General features: G+C 35.9%; 1 protein-coding gene across 1 annotated transcript in view; it reads left to right on the top strand.

Annotated features, from left to right (window-relative positions):
- The window catches only part of Xpr1 (xenotropic and polytropic retrovirus receptor 1), a 114,801-nt gene that overhangs the window by 53,556 nt on the left and 38,665 nt on the right, over positions 1 to 22,580 (top strand). Inside the window, exons 3-7 of the mRNA XM_090340315.1 lie at positions 6,357 to 6,458; positions 12,918 to 13,141; positions 15,545 to 15,694; positions 16,242 to 16,325; positions 17,684 to 17,765. Of these exons, the coding sequence (XP_090196441.1) occupies positions 6,357 to 6,458; positions 12,918 to 13,141; positions 15,545 to 15,694; positions 16,242 to 16,325; positions 17,684 to 17,765 (642 nt within the window). The remainder of the gene's footprint in view (positions 1 to 6,356; positions 6,459 to 12,917; positions 13,142 to 15,544; positions 15,695 to 16,241; positions 16,326 to 17,683; positions 17,766 to 22,580) is intronic.

Here is a 22,580-nt window from a genome sequence, read left to right as displayed (position 1 = left end):
AGAGCACTCTACCACTAGGCCATGCTTCCAGCCTGCCTAGTCCTTTTTTAAAAGAGGCCTCCACAGCTCACATTTTGGTAACCTCTTTTCAGTCTTGTTTTTTTGTGAATGTATAGAGAATGTTAACTTTTACATGTATTTTTCATAATAGAATCATGCTATCTATGTATTTTAATTCTTTTTACCTCATAATTTCCTGTGATATTTTATGTAAAAAATGACTGCTACAGTGTCAATTATAGTGTTTAGTTTTTTTAAATCAAACTTCTTTATTTTTTGTTGGGGTTGAGGAAGGGCAAGAGTCAGAGCAGGATAGGGGTTTCTCCACTGGTCCTGTCTGCTTGCATGCCTTGGAGAATTAGGAAGTCTAAGGAAGATTCATCTCTGAGACAAGTCATTCTCAGAAGTGAATGCCAGCCTGTGTGACACACACATCTCTCATGCATGTGTCACAATTCCTAACATCACTCCCCTTTATTGGCCTTCAGTTTGTTTTCTTTATCGCCATTGAAAGCAATGGTATATAAACACTCCCACAAATGTTCATTTGTTTAGGAGAGAGAGAGAGAGAGAGAGAGAGAGAGAGAGAGAGAGAGAGAGAGAGAGAGAGAGAGAGAGGGGGGGGGGGGGGGGAGACAGAGAGAGAGAGAGAGAGAGAGAGAGAGAGAGAGAGAGAGAGTGTGTGTGTGTGTGTGTGTGTGTATGTGTGTGTGTATGTGTATCTGCTTGCCTGCCTGCCTGCCTGCTTGCCTGTCTTGCCTGCCTGTCTGTCCTGGTACTAGGACTTAAATTCAGGGCCTGAATGCTGTCCCTCAACTTTCTTGCTCAAGGCTGATGTTCTGCCAAAGATTATTTTATAATGTATTTCCTACATGTCACATTGAAAAATACTAATTTTTTAAAATACCTATTACTAAGTTATCTTTCTAAAAGTTCCTACAGACTCATATATCTGTCATATAGGAGAATTCATTTTCCTTAATCATTGCCAAAACGTTAACAACTTAAAATCTTTCCAGTTATGATGGTTGAATATTGTATTTTAGTTTTGATTTTTCAAAAACATTTCATTTTTATCAAGTTGTTGTATTTAAATATTACCTGTGTTTTTTTTTAAGTTGCAATTATATGATGTCTGGATGTTGAATATCCTTTCATTTCTTTGTTCCCATTTGTTATTTTTCTGTTAATCTTTTTTTTTTTTTTTGCCAGTCCTGGTGACTGAACTCAGAGCCTGAGCACTGTCTTTGTAATTTTCCCTCTAAGCTAGTGCTCTACCACTTGAGCCACAGCACTACTTTCCAGCTTTTTTCTATGTATGTGGTACCAAGTAATCGAACCCAGGTCTTCATGCATGCTAGGCAAGCACTCTACCACTAGGCCAAACTCCGGGCCCTCTGTTAATTATTTTGATCCTCACATTTTTTCCTATAAAATTGAATATAATTCAAATATTGATTTGTAAACTTTTTTGAAATATGTTTTTACATTTGAGTCTTCTGTGTTTTAGAAAACTGAAGATACTTATTGCTCTTGTTTGCTGCTTTTTTTAAAAGCTTTGCTTATAGTATCTTATAGAATAGAAGCATTTTATTTTGTGAAAGTATCATTCATCTTTTGACTTTTCTTCCTTTTGTATAGTACTTAAGAAAGACTTCTATGGGGCCAGGAATTTGGCCTAGTAATAGAGTGCTTGCCTAGCATTCATGAAGATCTGGGTTCAATTCGTCAGTACCATATACATAGAATAAAGCTGGAAGTGGTGCGATAACTTAAGCGGTAGAGCTCTAGCCTTGAGAAAGCCCAACGACAGTGCTCAGGCCCTGAGTTCAAGGCCCAGGACTGACTGGCAAAAAAATAAAAAAAATAATTCTTATGTAATTCCTTTTTTATCAGTGAGTTGAACACCCCCCCTTTTTTTTCCTGCCAGTCCTGGGGCTTGAACTCAGGGCCTAAGCACTGTCCTTGGGTATTCTCAAGGCTAGGGTTCTACCACTTGAGCCACAGCCCTACTTCTGGCTTTTTTTTCTGTGTATGTGGTACCAAGGAATCGAACCCCGGTCTTTGTTTATGCTAGGCAAGCACTCTACCACTAGGCCAAACTCCTGGCCCATAAGCCTTTTTTTTTAATTAAAGAATTTATTAGCATTGATTTTTATATCATATGTCAAATGACGTATTTAACAAACAAGTGTTCAAGAAGGGAATCTCTATGTACAGTCACTGGCACTTAGATTTTAGAACATAATTACAATTAGGCTGAGGGTTTTATGTCATAGATACATATTAATCTATGTAACAAAACATAATGTCTATAGAGTCATAAATTTATTTTTTCTTTTCCAATCCTGGGCTTGAGCTCAGGGCCTGAGCACTGTCCTTGGACTTTCTCAAGGCTAGAGCTCTACCACTTGAGCCTCAGCACCACTTTTGGCTTTTTTTTATGTATGTGGTACCGAGGAATCGAACCCGGGTCTTCATGCATGCTAGGCAAGCACTTTAACCACAAGGCCAAACTCCCGGCCCAGAGTCATAAATTTTTATGTCTGTAGTTGTGCTTATAGTTCCAATACCATGTCCATAGCATTGGGTATGCAAATATTAAGTCCTCGCTCTTGTACTGTGGGGATCTAATAGCCACATATTAAAGATACCATTGGCCTTTTGTTCCTTTGGTCTTGACTTGTCTCACTCAACATGATTTGCTCTAGATTCATCCACTTCCCTGCAAATGCCATTATTTTATCTTGTCTGTTGGCTATGTAGAATTCCATTGTGTGTGTGTGTGTGTGTGTGTGTGTGTGTGTGTGTGTGTATCACACTTTTTGTATCCATTCATCTGCAGTAGGGCATCTGGAGCAGGTGTCCTTATCATATCTTGGGTTATGATGTTCAGGATAAATTCCCAGGAGTGTTATAGCAGGATCATAGGAAGTTCTTTGAGAAACCTCCACACTGCTTTCCAGAGTGCCATAAGCCCTTTTTTATCTTAATCTGAATTTCCATGTTTATTTGGATTTGTTTCTGTACACTGTTCTTTCTGTTGTGTTTTTTCTAAATTTTTAATTAATAAAAATACTTGCAGATCCAATAGTTTATCAGACCTTTTCCACCTGACAGGACCAAAATATTACCTTTGGTTTCATTTCTTTTTTATAGCTATGTTTGTTGTTTTTATTTATGTTTTTCTTCCTGTTATAGCATTACTGAACCCTCTTTGATTCATGGCTCTTAAATTGTATGTGAACTAAGACAGACTGCTGATTTTATATATAATGATCTCTGAAATGAGAACAATAAGAATAGTTCATGGGTTGAATGCTCATTCCTTAACTGCTAAAGTTTATTACAGATGTTTCAATTTCTCCAAGGCCTGGCTATTTTTGTTTCCGATTTTATGGTAATATTTTATGTAGTTGTGGAATAGGTAGCTTGTAAATCTTCAAATATATTATTGCCAAAAATTATCATTAATGGTAATCTATACATTATTTGAAGATTAGAGACTATCTTAAACTACTTTCCTGAACTTTACCTATCACTTTTATGAATGAAGTCTGATATTAGGAAAACTGAGTAAATGCAGCTAAGCCTGTGTTTTGGTTTATGTGTTCTTTGTTGACAATAGGAAATAAAATAAAAAATAAAACAATTTTTTACATTCCTTATTTTAAATTACCCATAGCTATGTGTGATTGTAAGTAGCGCATCTGATAACATGGACCTTCCTTAACTCAAGATCCACCTTTTTAAGAAGCTGGGGTTTGCTTTGAAAAGCAATTATCTAGTGGCCTGCAGTACCTTAATTGTATATAAATTGCTAAGTTTCCCCGAGGAGCTTAGTTATCTGTTGTTTTTTACTTTACTTTTTACAAAATTGTTATAATATCCTGCATTATCTGTGCAGATTTATAACAGGTATATATTGGAAGTAATTTTTTTGTGTGCTGGTTGTGGGGCTTGAATTCAGGGCCTAATCACTGTCCTTGGACTTCTCTCAAGGCTAGAGCTCTACCCTTGAGCCTCAGCACCACTTTCAGCTTTTTTTTTCTATGTATGTGGTGCCGAGGAATCAAACCCCAGTCTTCATGCATGCTAGGCAAGCACTCTACCACTAGGCCAAACTCCCAGCCCCTGGAAGTAAATTTTTGTGCATGTTTGTTGCACATTTATTTTACTCAAATTACACAAATAGAATTGATATAAATTACTGTTTATCTGAGAAGCTTTCAATGGTCATCTCTTTGTTTTTTATTTTTTACAAAATTACTAGAATATTCTGCATTATTGGTTCAGACCTAACACAAATGAATATAAAAGTAAGACTTTTAGACAAGTTCAATTTGTTTCACATTTATTTTATTCAAATTACACAAGTAGATTTAGCATCCTTTTTAGAACTGTTAAGCTCTCAGTGGTTTTTAACATGTTTCTAGTGATAAGAACTTGCATATATGTGTGTTTGCATATTTCTTAAGGAAATGACATTTCCATTGTCCTTACATTTTAGTGATCTGGAAAATAGAAAGAGATGTATACTTTTTCTATACCTTTCAAGCTTAAAAATAGCCAGAGATTGGGCAGGGAGTTTGGCCTAATGGTAGAGTTCTTGCCTAGCATACAAAGACCTGGGTTTGATTCCTCAGTACCACATACATAGAAAAAGCTAGAAATGGTGCAGTGGCTCAAGTGGTAGAGAGCTAGACTTGAGAAAGCCAAGGAAGTGCTCAGGTCTTGAGTTCAAGCCCCAGGACTGTCCAAAAAAACATAAATAAATACCCAGAGATCCAAAAACAGAATAGGATTTTGTTTATTTGTTTGTTTGGTTTTTTGCCAGTCCTGGGCTTGAGCTCAGGGCGTGAGCACTGTCCTTGGACTTTCTCAAGGCTAGAGCTCTACCACTTGAGCCTCAGCACCACTTCCGGCTTTTTTCTGTGTATGTGGTACCGAGGAATAGAACCCAGGTCTTTGTGCATGCTAGGCAAAGCACTCTACCACTAGGCTAAACTCCTGGCCCAACAAAATAGTTTTATACTATGAATAATATCTGGAGAATCTAATGGCATCTCAGGAAGGAAACATAGCCCTTTAGGATAGGTCTCCTGAATTTACATTTATATTTTATAGATTGTAATTCTACAAATTGGATCTAGCCTGTGGAAAAATGTACTGATTGGTCCACATAGGATTTATGGTCTGGAAAAATGGGAAAATCTGACAAACTATCCTTGTCCATATCACTACAGGGCAGCTAGTGGACTAGTCTAGATTGCCAAAAGTCATACCATTCATGTTAGAGGTGATAGTTACACTTATTATCTCAGTCATCCACTTGCTCAATTCAGTTTTTTTAACCTGTCAAGCTTCTGAAGCTTTGGAGCATCTAAACCTATTTACACTTACGTGCTCACACTTTTCTCTCTGTATCTGATAGTTAAAGTAAAAATGGTAGAAATTTAACAAAATCAACCTGATTTTTCAGGTTGATATCTCTGAGAGCTGCTTGGTTTTTTTCTTCTCCAAATTTTCTTAATTGAGTTTAGCTAAAGAAATCCCACAGCTCACCTGCTAGCACCTTGTATCTTCCTGACTTCTGTCTACAGAACAAAAATCTTCTTCTGAAGTCTTAGAACATTTCTTTTTTTTCTTTTTTTTTTTTTTTTTGTTTGCTTGAACTCAGGGCCTGGGCATGTCCTTGGGCTTTCTCAAGGCTTTCTCAAGGCTAGAGCTCTATCACTTGAGCCACAGTACCATTTCTGGCTTTTTTCTATGTAGGTGATACTGACAGAAAAAAATAAAAAATTAATACCCAGAGATCCAAAAACAGAATAAGACTTTGTTTGGTTGGTTGGTTGGTTTTTGCCAGTCCTGGGCTTGAGCTCAGGGTGTGAGCACTGTCCTCGGACTTTCTCAAGGCTGGAGCTCTACCACTTGAGTCTCAGCACCACTTCCAGCTTTTTTCTATGTATATGGTACCGAGGAATAGAACCCAGGTCTTCATGCATGCTAGGCAAGCACTCTAACCACTAGGCTAAACTCTCGGCCCCTTAGAACATTTCTTAACATGAGTTATTTTATTAGAGTAGAGAGTTAGTATCGTACAATTAAAAATTTGTGTTACTACGAAGAGATTTTTAGTTAGTCTCTTAATATGGTTTATAATTCATTTTTTTCAAAAAATACATGCAACCCTCTGTATAACACCTTTATAATAATAATAATTTTAGAAAATATAAACAACAGAAAGACAAAGAAAAAAAGAGAAATACATGCATTTGTTATCTGACTACTAAGATGGTACTAACAGTAATCTTGACTTCCCTAAGTATTTAAATACTGTTTTTCTTACCATTTAGTTACAGATGAGGACACAGTAAAGAGATACTTTGCCAAGTTTGAAGAAAAATTTTTCCAAACCTGTGAAAAGGAGCTTGCCAAAATCAACACATTTTATTCAGGTAAGTAGTCATATTAAGAGACAATGTCTGCTGCCAGTATAGAATAAATTCTGTAATGTCATTATTTTAATTTATTAGTATTGAGGCTTTGCTTTCCTTGTTAAACTACACTAAAGGAACATTTTGTTTAACTAGAATAACAGTTCTCCTAGTACCTTAGTGTTTATTAAGCTTCATATTGTCAGATTTTCCTGTAGGACCTCAAGGGTGAAAAGCTTAGCTTTGTCACTTTTAAGAATCAAATTTCACGACTCCAGGTTATGACTTAAGTAATGTTATGCCTGGTCACTGCCTAGAACACTTCTGCCTACATCCCTCCAGAGCACTGTCTCCAGTGTTAGAACTTCTGTTTATTTTGTCTCTGGATTGAAATATGCAAATATAGATCAGTAAACAGTAGTTTTATAATGGAAAAAAACCCTCAAAAATCTTCTTTAGAACATTGCCTTCTGTAGGTATCATCATTCTTTTGATATTTAGTTGATACTCAAGATAGTTTCATGAAAATAGAATCAAAGCAAAACCAATTAGATTCAGAAGCAATTTTCGTTCAGATTGTGGAAAAACTTACATGTAATCAGTATCACATTGCTGAATTTACATCCTGATAACTAGAATGCCTTTTGGATGTAATGATCTATTCCATGAACAGTAATAGATTTCTTCATCAGTTTTCAATTGTTAATAATATAGTAATACCACATACTAGGTAGGTTTTCAAAAAACATGCTTTGTTTCTGGAGGTCCAAGATAAAGCAACTATATCTATATCCGTTGATGACCTTCTTGCCAGCAGCGTTCTGAGGAAATACTTGTCTGAAGACAATTAGGGAGCCAACCACATATCTCTCTCCCTTAGTATTTAGTCCTGGGGCTCTATTCTGATGACTTCTATCTAATCCTACTCACCTTCTAGTGGTCCCACTTCTAATATTGCAATTAGATAAAGTCTCTTCCCACTTAATACCTTACAGTGGGGATTAATCTGCACCATGACTTTTGGAGTGGAAAGAACATAGCAATGAATGAACAAATTTTACTCCATAGCTTTATTTAATGTCAAAAGCCTAAAATTATTTTTTAGATTTTTCTTTGTATGTTTAGTATGAAAACTACATTTATACTACTAGTGTGCTATTATTAAATTATAGGAGATTTTAGTTTTGTATTATTTTAAATTATTGAATACTCTGTTGATAAACATTTTAGAAATACCATAATCTTAATACTAGCATAATCACAAACCAGATACTCATAATATGATGATATGTAATACATAATACATAATCATAAACCAAATGTTTTAGTCTAAGCATGAATAGTTTCATGGCTTTGTTAGCTTCTTCAGAGAATGATTTTTTCCCCCTGAGTTTTTTTTTTTTTTTTTGTCAGTCCTGGCTTGAACTCAGGGCCTGAGCACTGTCCTTAGGCTCTCTCAAGGCTAGAGCTCTACCACTTGAGCCACAGTTTCATTTTCAGCTTTTTTCTATGTATGTGGTATCGAGGAATCGAGCCTGGGTCTTCATGCGTGCTAGGCAAGCACTCTACCACCAGGCCAAACTCCCAGCCCTTTCCCAGGGTTTTTTTTTTTTTACAACTACTAGAAGCATCTTACTTAGGTGTCTCACAAGGCTCATTTATTTTTCAGTGGGAAATGGGAGATGGAGAGAGGGCAAAAAAAGTAATGAAAAGTTGCTTTAAAAAGCAAGAGGCTTAGCCAGGTGCCATTGGCTTGTCCTTGTAGTCCTAGCTATTCATGAGGCTGAAAACTGAGGATTGTGGTTAAAAGCCATCTTAGATAGGGAAGTCTGTGATTCTGACCTCCAGAATTGCTTAAAGTAGAGTTGTGGCTGAAGTGGTAAAGTGCCAGCTTTGAGCATAAAAGCTAAAGGATGGTGCTTAGGGCATGAGTTTAAGCCCTATACTGGCACAAAACAAGCAAAAATAAGAGGCTAAAGCCCAGTGATCTTCTAGATACCATTGTTCATCTGAGTCAGTATTTTTGTAAAATGAATCTTCTAAGATCTAGTGTAAAATAATGCATTCTATTCTATAATCCCTTTTGTACTAATTGAACTCTTGGTTGTTGATTCAAACTTTGGACTCCTGGCTCCCTAAATAATCAACTCTTGTTTATATATAATACCATGTATATATAGTCCACTCCTTCCTCAAATGCCTATGGATATTCTCACCCTTACTTATTTTTCTTCAGGTTTTGTAGGATACCCTTCTTCGCTCTTTGTCACATCTCTATAGTTACTGACCATATTCAACTCTTTGAGGCTTTACTCCAGTGATTGACTCAGAATAATTTTGAATAAATGTTCTTTTAACCCTCACCCCCTTTTTTTACTGCTTCATTCTTTGGGCAAGCCATCCTTTCAATATCATACAAAATTAAGAAAATTGAGAGAAGGGGTTGCGTTTGGAGGGATGGGAGAAAATATTGAAAGTGGTGACATTGACCAAGATGCAATATATTCATAAACTACTTTATTTAGCAGTAAGTCCTTTGTACAGCTACTTAAAGATAAAAAAATATATAGTGAGCATCCTTGTCTCGTTACTGATTTTAGAGGAAATGGCTTTAGCTTTTCGCCATTAAGTATAATACTAGCTGTGGGTTTATCATAGTCTTTATTATATTGAGGAATGTTCCATGGGATGAAGCTAAATGAAAGGATCATCCAGGATATGGAAACAAGAGCTTTATCTTGTGTGATTGTTGTTCTTAATGCACTATGTTATTTCTCTTCTCTTTTGTTGCCCTTTGATTAATCTCATATTGTTACTGTATCTGACTTTGTTACCTGACATATTGTATATACGTTTATTTGTTTATTTGAAATAGGAAAGGGAAGGGGGAAAACAAGATGATAGGGGAGGGAAATGGGGACAAAAATATGAGAAGGGGTATCAATGTGTAAGAAGTAATGCATCTGGTGAATGTAACTGTATCCCCTCTATACATTACAATAAAAAATAAAATAAAATAAATAAAAATACATCTACATTATGACCCAGTGCATGCATATATAGATGTGCATATTTTACATATGTTTGTATGCACCTATGTAAATGCACATGTTTTCAAATAGTTTATTTTTTCATAAGACAATGTTATCCTATCTTTGTAATGTTTTCTAGTGTTCATACTTTGCTATTTGTGTTTGATCTTTAACATGTTGGTTATGATCCACTAAATTAGTTTCATGATCCCCTATTGGGTTACAACACTCAGGTTGAAAAATGATACTTTATACTAGATCACTTGTCAAAAATAATTTTAGTCTAGCTGTTATTAAAAATTTGGATATTGTGGTTTAATAACATCACTGTGTGTATTGGCAGGACCATTGGGATATTTCTCTTGATGTCATCTTAGAATACATACAATTTGATAGTCTACAGACTGATGTTTTTTGCCAGGTCAGGAAGAGATAGGTAATATGAAGATAGGATTGTCAGAAATAGAATTTGGCACATGGCTCTAAATAGTATCATTTATCTCCTTATTTAGCCTTTCTCTACAGCAAGTTGTCTGAAAGACTACAATCCTCAGATAAGAGGGTATATGAAAAACCATAAACAATACAGAGGCATGTTAAGCTTTTAAAAAAAAAAGGACAGATGGGCTGGGAGTTTGGCCTAGTGGTAGAGTGCCTGTGTAGCATTCAAGAAGACCCAGATTCAGTTCTTCTGAACCACTTAGAAAAGGCTGCAAGTGATGCTGTGGCTTAAGTGGTAGAGCTCTAGCCTTGAGAAAGCCCAAGGACAGTACTCAAGCCCTGAGTTCAAGCCCCAGGACTGGCAGGAAAAAAAAAAAAAAGAATCTAGCTTCATAGCCTAGACTGGCATGAACCATGGATTCTTCTGCCTGAGACCTCTTAAGTGCTGAGATTACATCTTATGGTAGCATGTACAGATAAATTAGGCTTATTAACCTGCCTCCATCTATCACAAATTAAGTTAGCTAATAATGTTAGGTCAGTTTTAAAGTAACATGTTCTTTAATTTTTAATTACATTTTATGTAGTTGTACAGAGGAAAATGAAATATATTAAAACATTAAATGTCTCATAAAATATGTTTTATTGAGTCTGTTTCCTTTTAATTTTTCTTATTTTTGTAAAGGTGATATACAGAGAGGCTACAGTTACATATGTTAGGTAATAAGTACATTTCTTTTTGAACAGTGTTACCTCTTTCCTCCTTTTCTCCCAGTTTTTCACTCTTGTCCCTCTACAAGTTAAATAGTTCATTGTCAACTGCTACATTTGTTTGTAATCATACTTAAGAAAGGCCAAACAGGGCCAGAAGTGTGGCCTAATGTTAGAGTGCTCACCTAAGAGGCACAAAGCCCTGGGTTCAGTTCTTCAGTACCGCATACACAGAAGAAGCTGAAAGTGGTGCTGTCTCAAGTAGTAGAGCACTAGCCTAGAGCACAAAAGCTCAGGGACAGCCCCATGGCCCAGGAACCAGAAAAGAAAATTTCTTCAATTATATAACAATATAATAGATTTAGTCTTGTAAAAATAGATAAATTTGGCAGGAGAAAAAGACCTTAAGTGTTTGTTTGTTTTTTCTCCTCTCTTTTTGGCAATATTGGAGATTTGAACTCAGGGCCTATGCTCAGTAGGCTGGTGTGATATTGCCAAGCCATATCTCTAGCCCTGTTTTTCATTGGTTTTCTAGGATAGCTCTCTTTCTGGCTGAGCCTGAGTATCTACCTGCCTATTGTAGGCTTTCTGTCTTTCTGGAATACCAGGCATATATCATTGCATCCAGGTTCCCTTCTTTGAAGGTAGAGTCTCACAGACTTTTCTGCCCAGGCTGTTTTGTAAATCTCAGTCTCTCATATACAGGATGATAGGATACACCACTGAACCCAGTTACAAGTTGAGAAGAGGTCTCATATAGGTCAGTGATCCTCCTGTTCTCAACCTCCCAAGTGTCTATGTTACAGGTACAAACCACTGGGGCCCACACAGTTTTGCTAATTCTCATTTTAGGTTTTTGAAGGACACATAAGTGTTTTGAAATCTTCTGATAGTTATTAGAAACTTTGATCAGATATTATATATGAAAATCTATAGCAGTAGTATATGCTATTTTAATACTGTTGTTTATTCTCATTTAGTGTCTCTTGATATATTAGAAATTGAAATTTGTTGCCAAAATAAACTATTACTTGTAAAATTACTTACATTTGTTTTTATTTTTCTAAGTTTTTTTTACAGATTTGCATTCATAGATCAAAGTACTTTTTTTCTTCTTGTTGCTGATATTGGGGCTTGAACTTGGGCTTAGGTACTGTCCCAGCTCTTTTGCTCAAGGCTAGTGTTCTAACACTTAAGCCACAGCTCTACCTCTGACTTTTTGTGGTTAATTGGAGATAAGAGTCTGACTTATCTTGCCTAAGCTGGCTTAATCTTCAATCCTTAGATCATAGTGTTCTGTGTAGCTAGGATTACAGCTGTGAGCCACTGATGCACAGCTTCATGTTTATACATGTGTATACTTTTTTCCAATTTTTGTACAGTTCTGTATGTTGAGTTTTTGATCTAGATATGATAAAGTGTTCTCCTTGCCAAATAGAGTTGGACACTTGGTCCAAAGTAATGTTTGTCATCTTCTCTAAGCCTACAGAAACAGCTTTTACCTTAATTGTAATAATGTTGAATGTAACTTTTTCAAATCATATATGTTTTTGTGCTTTGATCCCTATCTCTATTTGGGGATTCTCATATGCTATTGTAGATAGTTAAGCCTTGAGAAGAATCACTAGTTAAAAGGAAGAAACAGCCAAGCGCTGGTGGCTCATGCCTGTAATCCTAGCTACTCAGGAAGCTAAGATCTGAGGATCAAGGTTCAAAGCCAGCCCAGGCACTTGTTATTTTTAAGTATCTGGCGATGTGTTATAGTTATCACACCTAGTATTCTTTATCTTCTATGTATCCGGTAGTAAGAACATTTGTAGCTTTATCTTGATAGTGAAAAGGAATAGCATCTTTCACATATCTCTGTTCCTTCCACTTAGCCCTGGGTCAGAATCTGTCTAATCTCCTATTTTGACCTACTGAGACCTGAGAAAATTGTAGGATGAGTTTGTAGACCAACTTTCAGCTATTCAAACTTAGGCTAGCAGTTTTGTGGGGAGAAAACTATGAAAGAGGTTGAAAGATGGCATTACACAAAATAATTTTCATATTCAGTTGTAAATAGTACATGTACCACTGTTCCCAGAAATACTAGAATAGCAACCTAATATTATTAAAAACTCAGAAGTCAGTAAGAACTCATCAGCTTTTATCTTTTTTTTTTCTCACTTGTGGGATCTGAACTCAGGGCCCTGTGCTTGCTAGATGGGTGATCTTACCACTTGACCCCTTATATCTTTTTACAAGCTTTTAAAAAAAAAAGACTTACTTTGTGTTTCTATTTTATTTCTTATAGAAAAGCTTGCAGAGGCTCAACGCAGGTTTGCTACACTTCAGAATGAGCTTCAGTCATCACTGGATGCACAGAAAGAAACTACTGGTGTTACTACTTTGCGGCAACGCAGAAAGCCAGTCTTCCACTTGTCACATGAGGAACGTGTCCAACATAGGAATATTAAAGACCTTAAACTGGCATTCAGTGAGTTCTACCTCAGTCTTATCCTGCTGCAGAACTATCAGGTACTTAACCTAAACAGTATTGTTTTAAAATAATAGAGAAATTCTAAGAAGTAGAATTATCTTGAAATACATTAAGACCTTCCAAAAAGGAAAAAAGTTTTATTCTTTGAGTTTTTATTTTAGTGCTGGGATTCTTGGGATTTTTAGTGGGTTTTTTGTTTTTTGTTTTTTGCTTTTTTTGTTTTTTTTTTAGTGTTTTTTAATTGACCAAAACTATGTACCAGATTTGACAAGTGCTGAAAATTTTGTTTGTTTATTTTTTATTTTTGGTAGTACTGAACTTTGAACTCCATGCCTCAAGCTTGCTAGGCAAAACCCTCTATCTTATGAGCCACTCCATCAGCTTTTTTTGCCTTGGTCTTTCTTTTTTTTTTTTTTTTTTTTTTTTTGCCAGTGCTGGGCTTGGGCTTAGGGCCTGAGCACTGTCCTTGGGTTTTTTCTCAAGGCTACAGCTCTACCACTTGAGCCACAGCACCACTTCTGGCTTTTTTTTTTTTTTTTTTCTATGTATGTGGTACCAAGGAATCAAACCTGGGTCTTTGTGCATGCTAGGCAAGCACTCTACCACTAGGCCAAACTCCAGGCCCTGCCTTGGTCTTTCTTGAGAGAACAGTCTTACTTCATGCCTAGGCTAAACCTATTCATGATTTTCCTATTTGTTCTTTCCCACATAGCTTGAATGATTGGCATATGCTAGTATCTAGCCACTGTTTTCTGTATAGGTTAACTGATGTTTTTCTGGGACTGGTTTTGATCATGATCCTTTTTTTTTTTTAAATGTGATTCCCTGCATAGACAGAATGAGAGGAATGTAGCATTTTACCCAGCCTTTGGTTGAAATGCAATCTTCTTTTTTTAATTGTTACTATAAAGGTGGCATGCAGAGAGGTTACAGTTACACAAGTCAGGTACATTTCTTTTTGAACAGTACCATCCTTCCCTTGCTCTCTCCCAATATTACACTCCCATCCCCACACATAGGTTATATAGTTCATTTGTGAGTACCACTACTACATTTGCTTATCCTTTGCCCGTCCTTTTCTGTGCCTCTTCTTGAGTTCCCAAAGACATATTAACAAACAGAACAGAAAGGAAAGATAACAAAAATGACAGAAAAGAAAAAAACTTGGAAACATTTTTGCCTAAGTTGGTCTTCCACATCTCTACTTCCCAAGTAGCTAAAATTATACGTTTCAGATTCTGCCCTGTCAAGATTTTTGTGTGTATTATTGGGTTTTGAACTCAGTGTTTTTTGCTGGCTCTGTTTACTGGCTCTGTTTGGTACTTGTACACTTGAGGCATACCTCCACTCTAGCTTTTTACTGTTTGTTTTTGAATTGTTGGGGATTTTTAAATTGTATTTTTTTCAGGGTCTGGGCACTGGGCCCAAGCTTCTTTTGATACTGCTTTATCACTTGAGCCAAAACTCCACTTCTAGCTTCTTTGGTAGTTTAGTGAAGATAAGAGTCTCACAGACTTTCCTGCCCTGGCCAACTTGGAACTGTGATTCTAAAATCTGAGCTTCCTGAGTAGCTACGATTAGCGATTTTGTGGACTTTTTTTTTCCCCTGATGCCTTTGAACTATGATTCTCTATCTCAGCCTTGTAGCCTTGAGGGGCTAGGCTTGCAAGCATGAGCCACCAGTTTGGAAAAAGACTTCTATTTTTTGCAGATTAGTTTTCTAAAACATTTTATATAGTATTGAAGGGATATCCTTTGACTCATGGAGTAGCCTTGCTTCCTAATTTAAAAGCGGCTCTGGTAGTTTTAGGTAAAGATAGTATGTGTCTACTAAACCATTCTGGGTCGTGTTAGAGTTCCTAATCAATAGTAAAAAAAAAAAATCCGAAATGGAATCATTGAAGAAAAATGTACTTCTCATTTTTAGCTGACCTTGTAGATGCAGTCACTTCTTCTACTGACTATTTTATGCTCCTGTCTCCAAACTTAAATGAATGGTAAGGAAGTAAAAGTTAATGAAACTAAAGTTTTCTTGCAGGTATATACATGATTACCTCCCAAAAGCAAAGAACTGCATAAGTATGTGTTAGTGCATTGTAAGTGCAAAAAAATGTACATAAATGTTCTTTTGACCAATGTAGTACAGTAATAGAAGCTATTTTTGGAATAGTTATACATAATAAAATGGAAATTAAAATGATTTGAGTAATAACCGGAGTTTTTTTTTTAAATCCATAACAGTGAATTCTTTTGTAAAACTTCTGTTGTTTCCTTAGGTACTCCATTCTTTGTCTATTCAGCTCTGTCAAGGCTTAATGCTGTTTTTTTCATCCTCTAACGATGGTAGACATTAATAATGTTTTTCCTCTTTCTTTCTTTCTTTCTTTCTTTCTTTCTTTCTTTCTTTCTTTCTTTCTTTCTTTCTTTCTTTCTTTCTATAGAATCTGAATTTTACAGGGTTTCGAAAAATCCTTAAAAAGCATGACAAGATTCTGGAAACATCTCGTGGAGCAGATTGGAGAGTGGCTCATGTAGAAGTGGCCCCATTCTATACATGCAAGAAAATCAATCAGCTCATCTCTGAAACTGAGGTACAGTAATCCTGTTTATTCATGATATATTTCACTTATGCACCCTGTACTTTATATTAATACGTTATTTTTAAAAATTATCTCTGCTTTTCTGTTTACCTTTTGTAAATAGTTATCTTTGAATTTATGATTTTTGTTTTATCGTCATACATTTGTATTTAGAGTATATATATTATAAATTATATGCATATAAGTATGTATCTGTATAGTATAGAATTATTCTTAAGGTACTATGTTATCTCTCATCTCTTTTGCTGTCCCTTGGTTATCTCATATTGTTACAGTATCTCACTTTGTTACCTGATATATCGGATATATTTGTATTTGGTTATTTGAATTGGATAGGGAAGGGGGGAAAACAAGATGAGGGGTGGGGGTCAGGGGGAGGGAAATGGGGAACAAGACATGTGAAAGGGTATCAATGTATGGGAATTAATGCACCATCTGTCTGGCAAATATCATGTAACCCTTCTATTAATTACAATAATAAATATATGAAAAAAAGAATTATTTATAACATGTCAAAATTTAGTAATTTGTTTTCTAGGCGGTAGTGACCAATGAACTCGAAGATGGTGACAGACAAAAGGCTATGAAACGATTACGTGTGCCCCCTCTGGGAGCTGCTCAGGTTTGTGTTTGCTTATACAAGTTTGTTTGTTTTTCTGTACTTAATATTATTTAATAACACAATCTAGTTGCTGGCTGGCTTCTTTATCTTAAAAAATTTTAAGCCAAAATTTATAAGTAGTTGCTATTATTATTATGCTAGGCATTTTTTTCAACTAGATGTCAAGAGTCAGACGTGGTGGCACATGCTTATAATATTAGTACTCAGGAAACTTGAGTCAGGAAGATCAAAAGTTCAAGGTCAGCCTGAGCTATATAACAAGACTATCTAGAAATATTATTTATTTTATTTATTTATTACAAAACTGGTGATATTTTTCTGCCTGGGTACTGATGATGTATGGAGAAAATTGTGTCATTAAAACTAATAAGAGTGTGACACTGTTGCCTTTTCAGTTGCAATGTAAGTTTACAAAAATCAGTTGTATACATAAATTTCAACAAGAACAATTAAAAAGCAAAAACTTTTCAATAATACTGTTTATAAGACTTTCATCCTTTGTGGATTTCTAAGAGGGGTTTGAGACTTCCTTGGAGGAAGTAACTGCAGATGTGGTGGAAATAAAAAGAAAACTAGAATTCAAAGTGGAATCCAAAGGTGGGGTTGAATTGCTCCATCTTTCTTTTTCCTCCTAATAAGTCCCTTCTGATAATTACCCTTTATCCATTCATTTGTTGTTAGGCATCTCAGCTGATTCCATTGTTTGATTATTGTGAACAGTGCTGTCATAAACATGGGCAAACAGGTGTAAAAAAAAAAGAATTAGATGCCTAAGATTATAATTCTTTTATTTCATGATTGAGATCAGATTTTTATAAAGTAACCGGTAACTCTATTCTAGTTTATAGGATGATAGTTCATGAATAATTCTGTGATTTATATTTATGAACATCTAGATAATTGCAAGGCATGGTGACAGAATCATAGCATGAGGAGGCCGAGCAAAAAAGATTGCAGGTTTAAGAACAGCCTGAACTATGTAGACATAAACAAGACACTGTCATCAAAAACAAAACTGAAAAATCAGATTATAAAACATTATTGCAGCTTCAGAGATTCCTTTTGTATTTATTTTTATTGGCTTATATTAGTTATACAAGGGAGGAAGTCATTGTTCTATCTCTAAATAGTTTGCACTGTTTTTCACTTTTGCATATCATACACTCTTCACCTTTCCTTTAAAACAGAATCCCTAAGAGGTTTCCTTGTTCTTTTTTTTAGTGTAAATTGTGTATTTTGACAATATTTCTCCCATCAGCCATTTTTATAGATTGTTGAAGCTTATACTGCTTATTACAGCATATGCTAAATGTATTTGATATCCTCTAATATTCATAATGCTGTTTTTTGGTCCACAGCCTGCACCAGCATGGACTACTTTTAGAGTTGGCCTATTTTGTGGAATATTCATTGTACTAAATATTACCCTTGTGCTTGCAGGTAAGTACTGTAAAATTTGAAATCATTTATTATAATTAATATACCTGTGTCATGTTCTGTCTCTGGGTTAAAAAAAATCAAGCATTCTTTTTTTAGATTTTATTGTCAGGGTGATATATAGAGAGTATACAGTTACATTTGTAAGGTGGTGAGTACATTACTTCTTGAACATTGTTAACCCTTCCCATGTAAAAATCAAGCATTCTTCTACCAAAAATATTGAAAGAAATTTGTCAGGGCTAATTTTTTTGTTGTTTGAAGGTTTGTTATTTGTCTCTTATTTATTTTACTTTTGTATGTGTGTGTGCCGGTCCTGGGACTTGAGCTCAGGAGCCAGGCTCTATCCTGAGCCATAGTTTCACTTCTGGCTTTTTCCGAGTAGTTTATTGGTAACAAGAGTCTCATGGAGCTTTTTGCCTGGACTGGCTTTAAACCATGATCCTCAGATCTTAGCCTCCTTAACTAGCTAGAATTATGGGCATAAACTACCTTGCCTTTGGATATAGTTACACTTTTAATCATTGACCTCTTACCTTTCATCTTTTTTTAGTTTTATCTTAAGTTTCTTCAGACTTCTTCTAGCTCAGTTACTTTGAGTTCAAGAATTTTATCCTTCTTAATTATAGATGAAGATAAATGAACCTTAAACAATTTATTCACCAAAACTCATTTGCCAAAACTCGTTCACTTTGCATGTTGGCGATCCTCTTAGCCTTTTCCAGAACAACTTATAACTGCTTTGGTATATAGTTTTAAGAAATTTGTTTATGTAATATACAAGTTTATAAAATAGAGAGTAGAAAAGATTGCTAAGATAGTCTCAATGCCAATAAATAATAAAATAGTGAGGAAACTATAATCATACTAAATTTCTCTAAAGAATTTTACCAGCCTGTCAAGAGCTTATACAGTGTTTATCACCACTTCTTGAAATATTTTCTTAAATTGACTTTCCTATTAATTTTTACCTGTGGATCTTTCCCAGTGTCTTTCACTAGCTATACTCTTCTGTGTGATATTGAAATGTAGGGGAGTCCCATTAGATTAAATCCTTACATCTCTACTGTTATTTATTTCCTAGGTACTCCTACTTGAGCCTATTGTTATAAATGCCATTTATATGATAAGAACTAATAGTTACCCCACACTTACATAGAAGAAAAGAACTCTTGGTTTTCTATCCTTAAGCAGGCCTTTTCTTTTCTGTGGCATCACCTGTTACCTAGTTTTTAGGCTGAAACCATTTAGCTTCTATTTTCTATCTCTATAACAAAATACCTGAGATTAGCAACTTAAAAAAAAGGAAATGTGGCTGGAAGTTTGGCCTAGTGGTAAAGTGCTTGCCTAGAACGCTCAAAGACCCAGTTTCGATTCCTCAGTACCACATTCATAGAAAAAAGCTGGAAGTGATTCTGGCTCAAGTGGTAGAGCTCTAGCCTTGAGAAAGCCCAAGGGCAGTGCTCAGGCCCTGAGTTCAAGCCCCAGGACTGGCAAAAAAAAAAAAAGAGACATGTTTATTTTGACTCATGGTTTCAGCCTATGGTTTGGCCCTGTCACTTTGGACCTGGCCAGAACATCATAGTGAGGAAAAAGTGGTGGAGCTAATAAGTTTATGATGGCTGGTAAAGAGAAAATATTAGGAAAAGGTTTGACTCTCAATATACCATTTAGTGGCATATTCCCAATGACCCACTTCTCCACCTAGATCTTTCTTCCTACTAAAGTTTCCAAATATGTTGATAGAACCATCATCTGAGTACCAGATAAGCTTTTGGGGAAGATTTAAGATTCACTCATCACTAATCCATCAGCGAATCCTCTGACTTCTGATTATCTAAATCTAACTGCTTCTCACTACCTCCAACAGTCAGTACCAACTTTACTTAAGCAACCATATTTTTTGAGCTTGTTTCCTTGAATCCACTGTTACCTCCTTGTACAACCATAAACCTATGGTATTTTGTATGTTTTAGTGTAAGTTGGATCATGTCACTATTCCATTTGAAATCCATTCCCAGTTTCTCTTACAATAAAATCCAAACATTTTACAGTGGCCTATATGATACAATAGGATATTGTCCCCCTGGACCTTTCTTACTTTATGTCCTGTCATCCTTCCCTATACTCAGCCCATTTTTACCTACTGTTCTTTCTTATCTAAGGAAGTTGCAGTGGTCTAATGTATCTTAAGCTCTCTACGTAGCTTACATTGTACATTCATTTAGGTTCCCTCTTTAGATACTTTTTCAGGAGACCTTCTCTGACCACCTATTCCCCACTCACTCTAAAATAATTTATTCTGACCCTTTAGTGCTAAAATTAAAATATATTACATATTTATCTCAGTTTCCTCACTAAAATGTAAACTCTTTGGTGCTTAGGCTTTTGTCTGTTTGCCAGTACATCTTTAGTGTTAGAACACTGTATAGAACACAAGAACTCAGAATGTTGGGGACATTTAAATAAATGGGAAAGAAAAAGATGAAATCATATGATTTGTAGAAAACACAAATAACAGAAAAATAGAAACAGAAGCAAAAACAATATCTAAAATGTCAGGTTTCTCCTTGGGGCTGGGAGTTTGGCCTAATGGTAGAATGCTTGCCTAGCAGGCACAAAGACCTGGGTTCAATTCCTTGTCAAAAGAGAGGGGAAAAAAAAGAAAATGTCAGGTTTCTCCAGGCAAATGCTTTCAACTTGAGGCCCAGTAATTACAGCATTCTTCAAGAGTCTATATAATTATAACTGTGTAATAATTTATTGTAAAATTAAACTCTTCAATAAGGTGGGCACAGTGGCTCACACCTGTAACCCTAGCTACTCAGGAGACTGAGATCTGATGATCTTGATTTAAAGCCAGCCTAGGCACTAAAAAGTCCATGAGACTCTTATCTCCAATTAACCACCAGAAAACTGGAATGGGTAGGATGATAGCCTTGAGCTGAAGAGCTCAGGGACAACACCCAGGCCCAGAGTTCAAGTTCCATGACCAACCACCCCCCCCAAAAAAAATTAAACTCTGTTCATTGGAGTCTGAAAAGGAATATGGTTTAGAAATAGGTATTACATTCTGTTTTAGACTGTCAGTGTAATCATAATGAATGCACAGGTAGGTTTAGACCACTGTCATACTGTCTTCGATTATATGTATTTTACATTTCATGTTCCTTAACAGGGCCCGATATATATAACAGATGTTCAAGAAAGAATTTTTTTTGCCATCCTGGGGCTTGAGCTCAGGGCCTTAAGCACTGTCCTTGTGCTCTCTCAAGGCTAGTGCTCTACCACTTGAGCCACAGCACCACTTCAGCTTTTTCTATGTATATGGGGTTCCGAGGAATCGAACCCAGGTCTTCGTGCATGCTAGGCAAGCATTCTACCACTACGCCAAACTCCCAGCCCCTCAAGAAATACTTTGCACAACTCATTACACTTCGTAAATGTTCTTCCTAATGCTTTCAATTATGTATTATAAAACTGTTACCCAAGTTGTGATAACATTTAGAGAGTTTATGAACTTTACCTATCAACAATGTTTTTATTTGTATTGTTATGGTTCTTTCATGAATTATTAAATATTAATGCTAATATATTAACTACCCTAAGCTTAAGATGTAGCATCAATATATGTAATCTGTGATCAAATATTAATCTGCCTCTGTTTAGGATAAATACTGTGTAGATAAGGAATACATAGAAATACTGTGGCATGAAGCTAGACCAACATTATTAAACTAAAACTTCTTTTCTTTATAGTTTGCCAGGTTAGAAATACTAACACAGTATTAATAATATGCTTTGAGGTTAGAGCCTATTAAATGTTCTAAGCAGTTCAGAGGAACAACTGAACACTTTTTTTTCCTGTTCTGGGGCTTGAACTCAGGGCCTGGGCTCTCTACCTGAGACCACAAGGCTTGTGCCCTACCACTTGAGCTATAGCACCACTTCCAGCTTTTTCTGAGTAGTTTATTGGAGATAAAAATCTCAAGGATTTTTCTGCTTGGACTGGCTTCAAACCGTGATCCTCAGATCTTAGCTTCCTGAGTAGCTAGGACTACAGGCTTGAGCCAGTGCACAGCTGAGCACTTTTCAATGAAGCTATTAAGGAAGATTTAGTGGAAGACATGGTATTTAAACTAGATGTCAGCCACAGTACCATTTCTGGCTTTTTCTATTTTTGTGGTACTGAGGAATCGAACCTGGGTCTTCGTGCATGCTAGGCAAGCACTCTAACCACTAGGGCAAACTCCCAGTTCTTTGGTGGCTTTTTTAATGTGTGTAATTTATGTTTAATGTTATGCATGGGGTTTTCTTACCTCAGAACCTTTTTTGTTTGATCTTTGTGTGTGTTCTTGAGGGGAGGATAAGTACAGTAAACCCAGCTGTCTATCCTTATTATCTCCCAGTGGGATCTCAGTGTTGAGAGTGAGGAAGAATGCAGCAGTAGTAATACATGTACAAGCATGAGCATTCTCATAAAAATCTATGTGTGTAATTGCTTTGGTTTCTCAGGAGACATGGTCCAGTGTTTAGTAATTTGTCTGAAAAAATTATGTATTCCATAATTTAATTTCATGAAGATGAAAGATGTCTATCTTGGGGAAGAAAATGGGGACAAAAAAATGAGAAAGGGGTGTCAGTATGTGAGAAGTAATGAACCTGCTACCTGGCAAATGTAACTGTAACCCCTCTATACATTACCCCGGCAATAAAAAAAATAAAATATAAAAGAAAGAAAAATGTGTATCTTAGAGATTCTTTAATATATACCATATTTCACTATCCTTGGCCATTTGCAGTTGATATAAGGGTGTG

The sequence above is a fragment of the Megascapheus bottae genome, chromosome 10, assembly GCF_031878675.1.
Source record: "Megascapheus bottae isolate mThoBot1 chromosome 10, mThoBot2.hap1, whole genome shotgun sequence".
Classification (NCBI taxonomy): domain Eukaryota; kingdom Metazoa; phylum Chordata; class Mammalia; order Rodentia; family Geomyidae; genus Megascapheus; species Megascapheus bottae.
The sequence above is the reverse complement of the archived record's forward strand: the minus strand, read 5'-3'. Positions and strand labels throughout refer to the sequence as shown.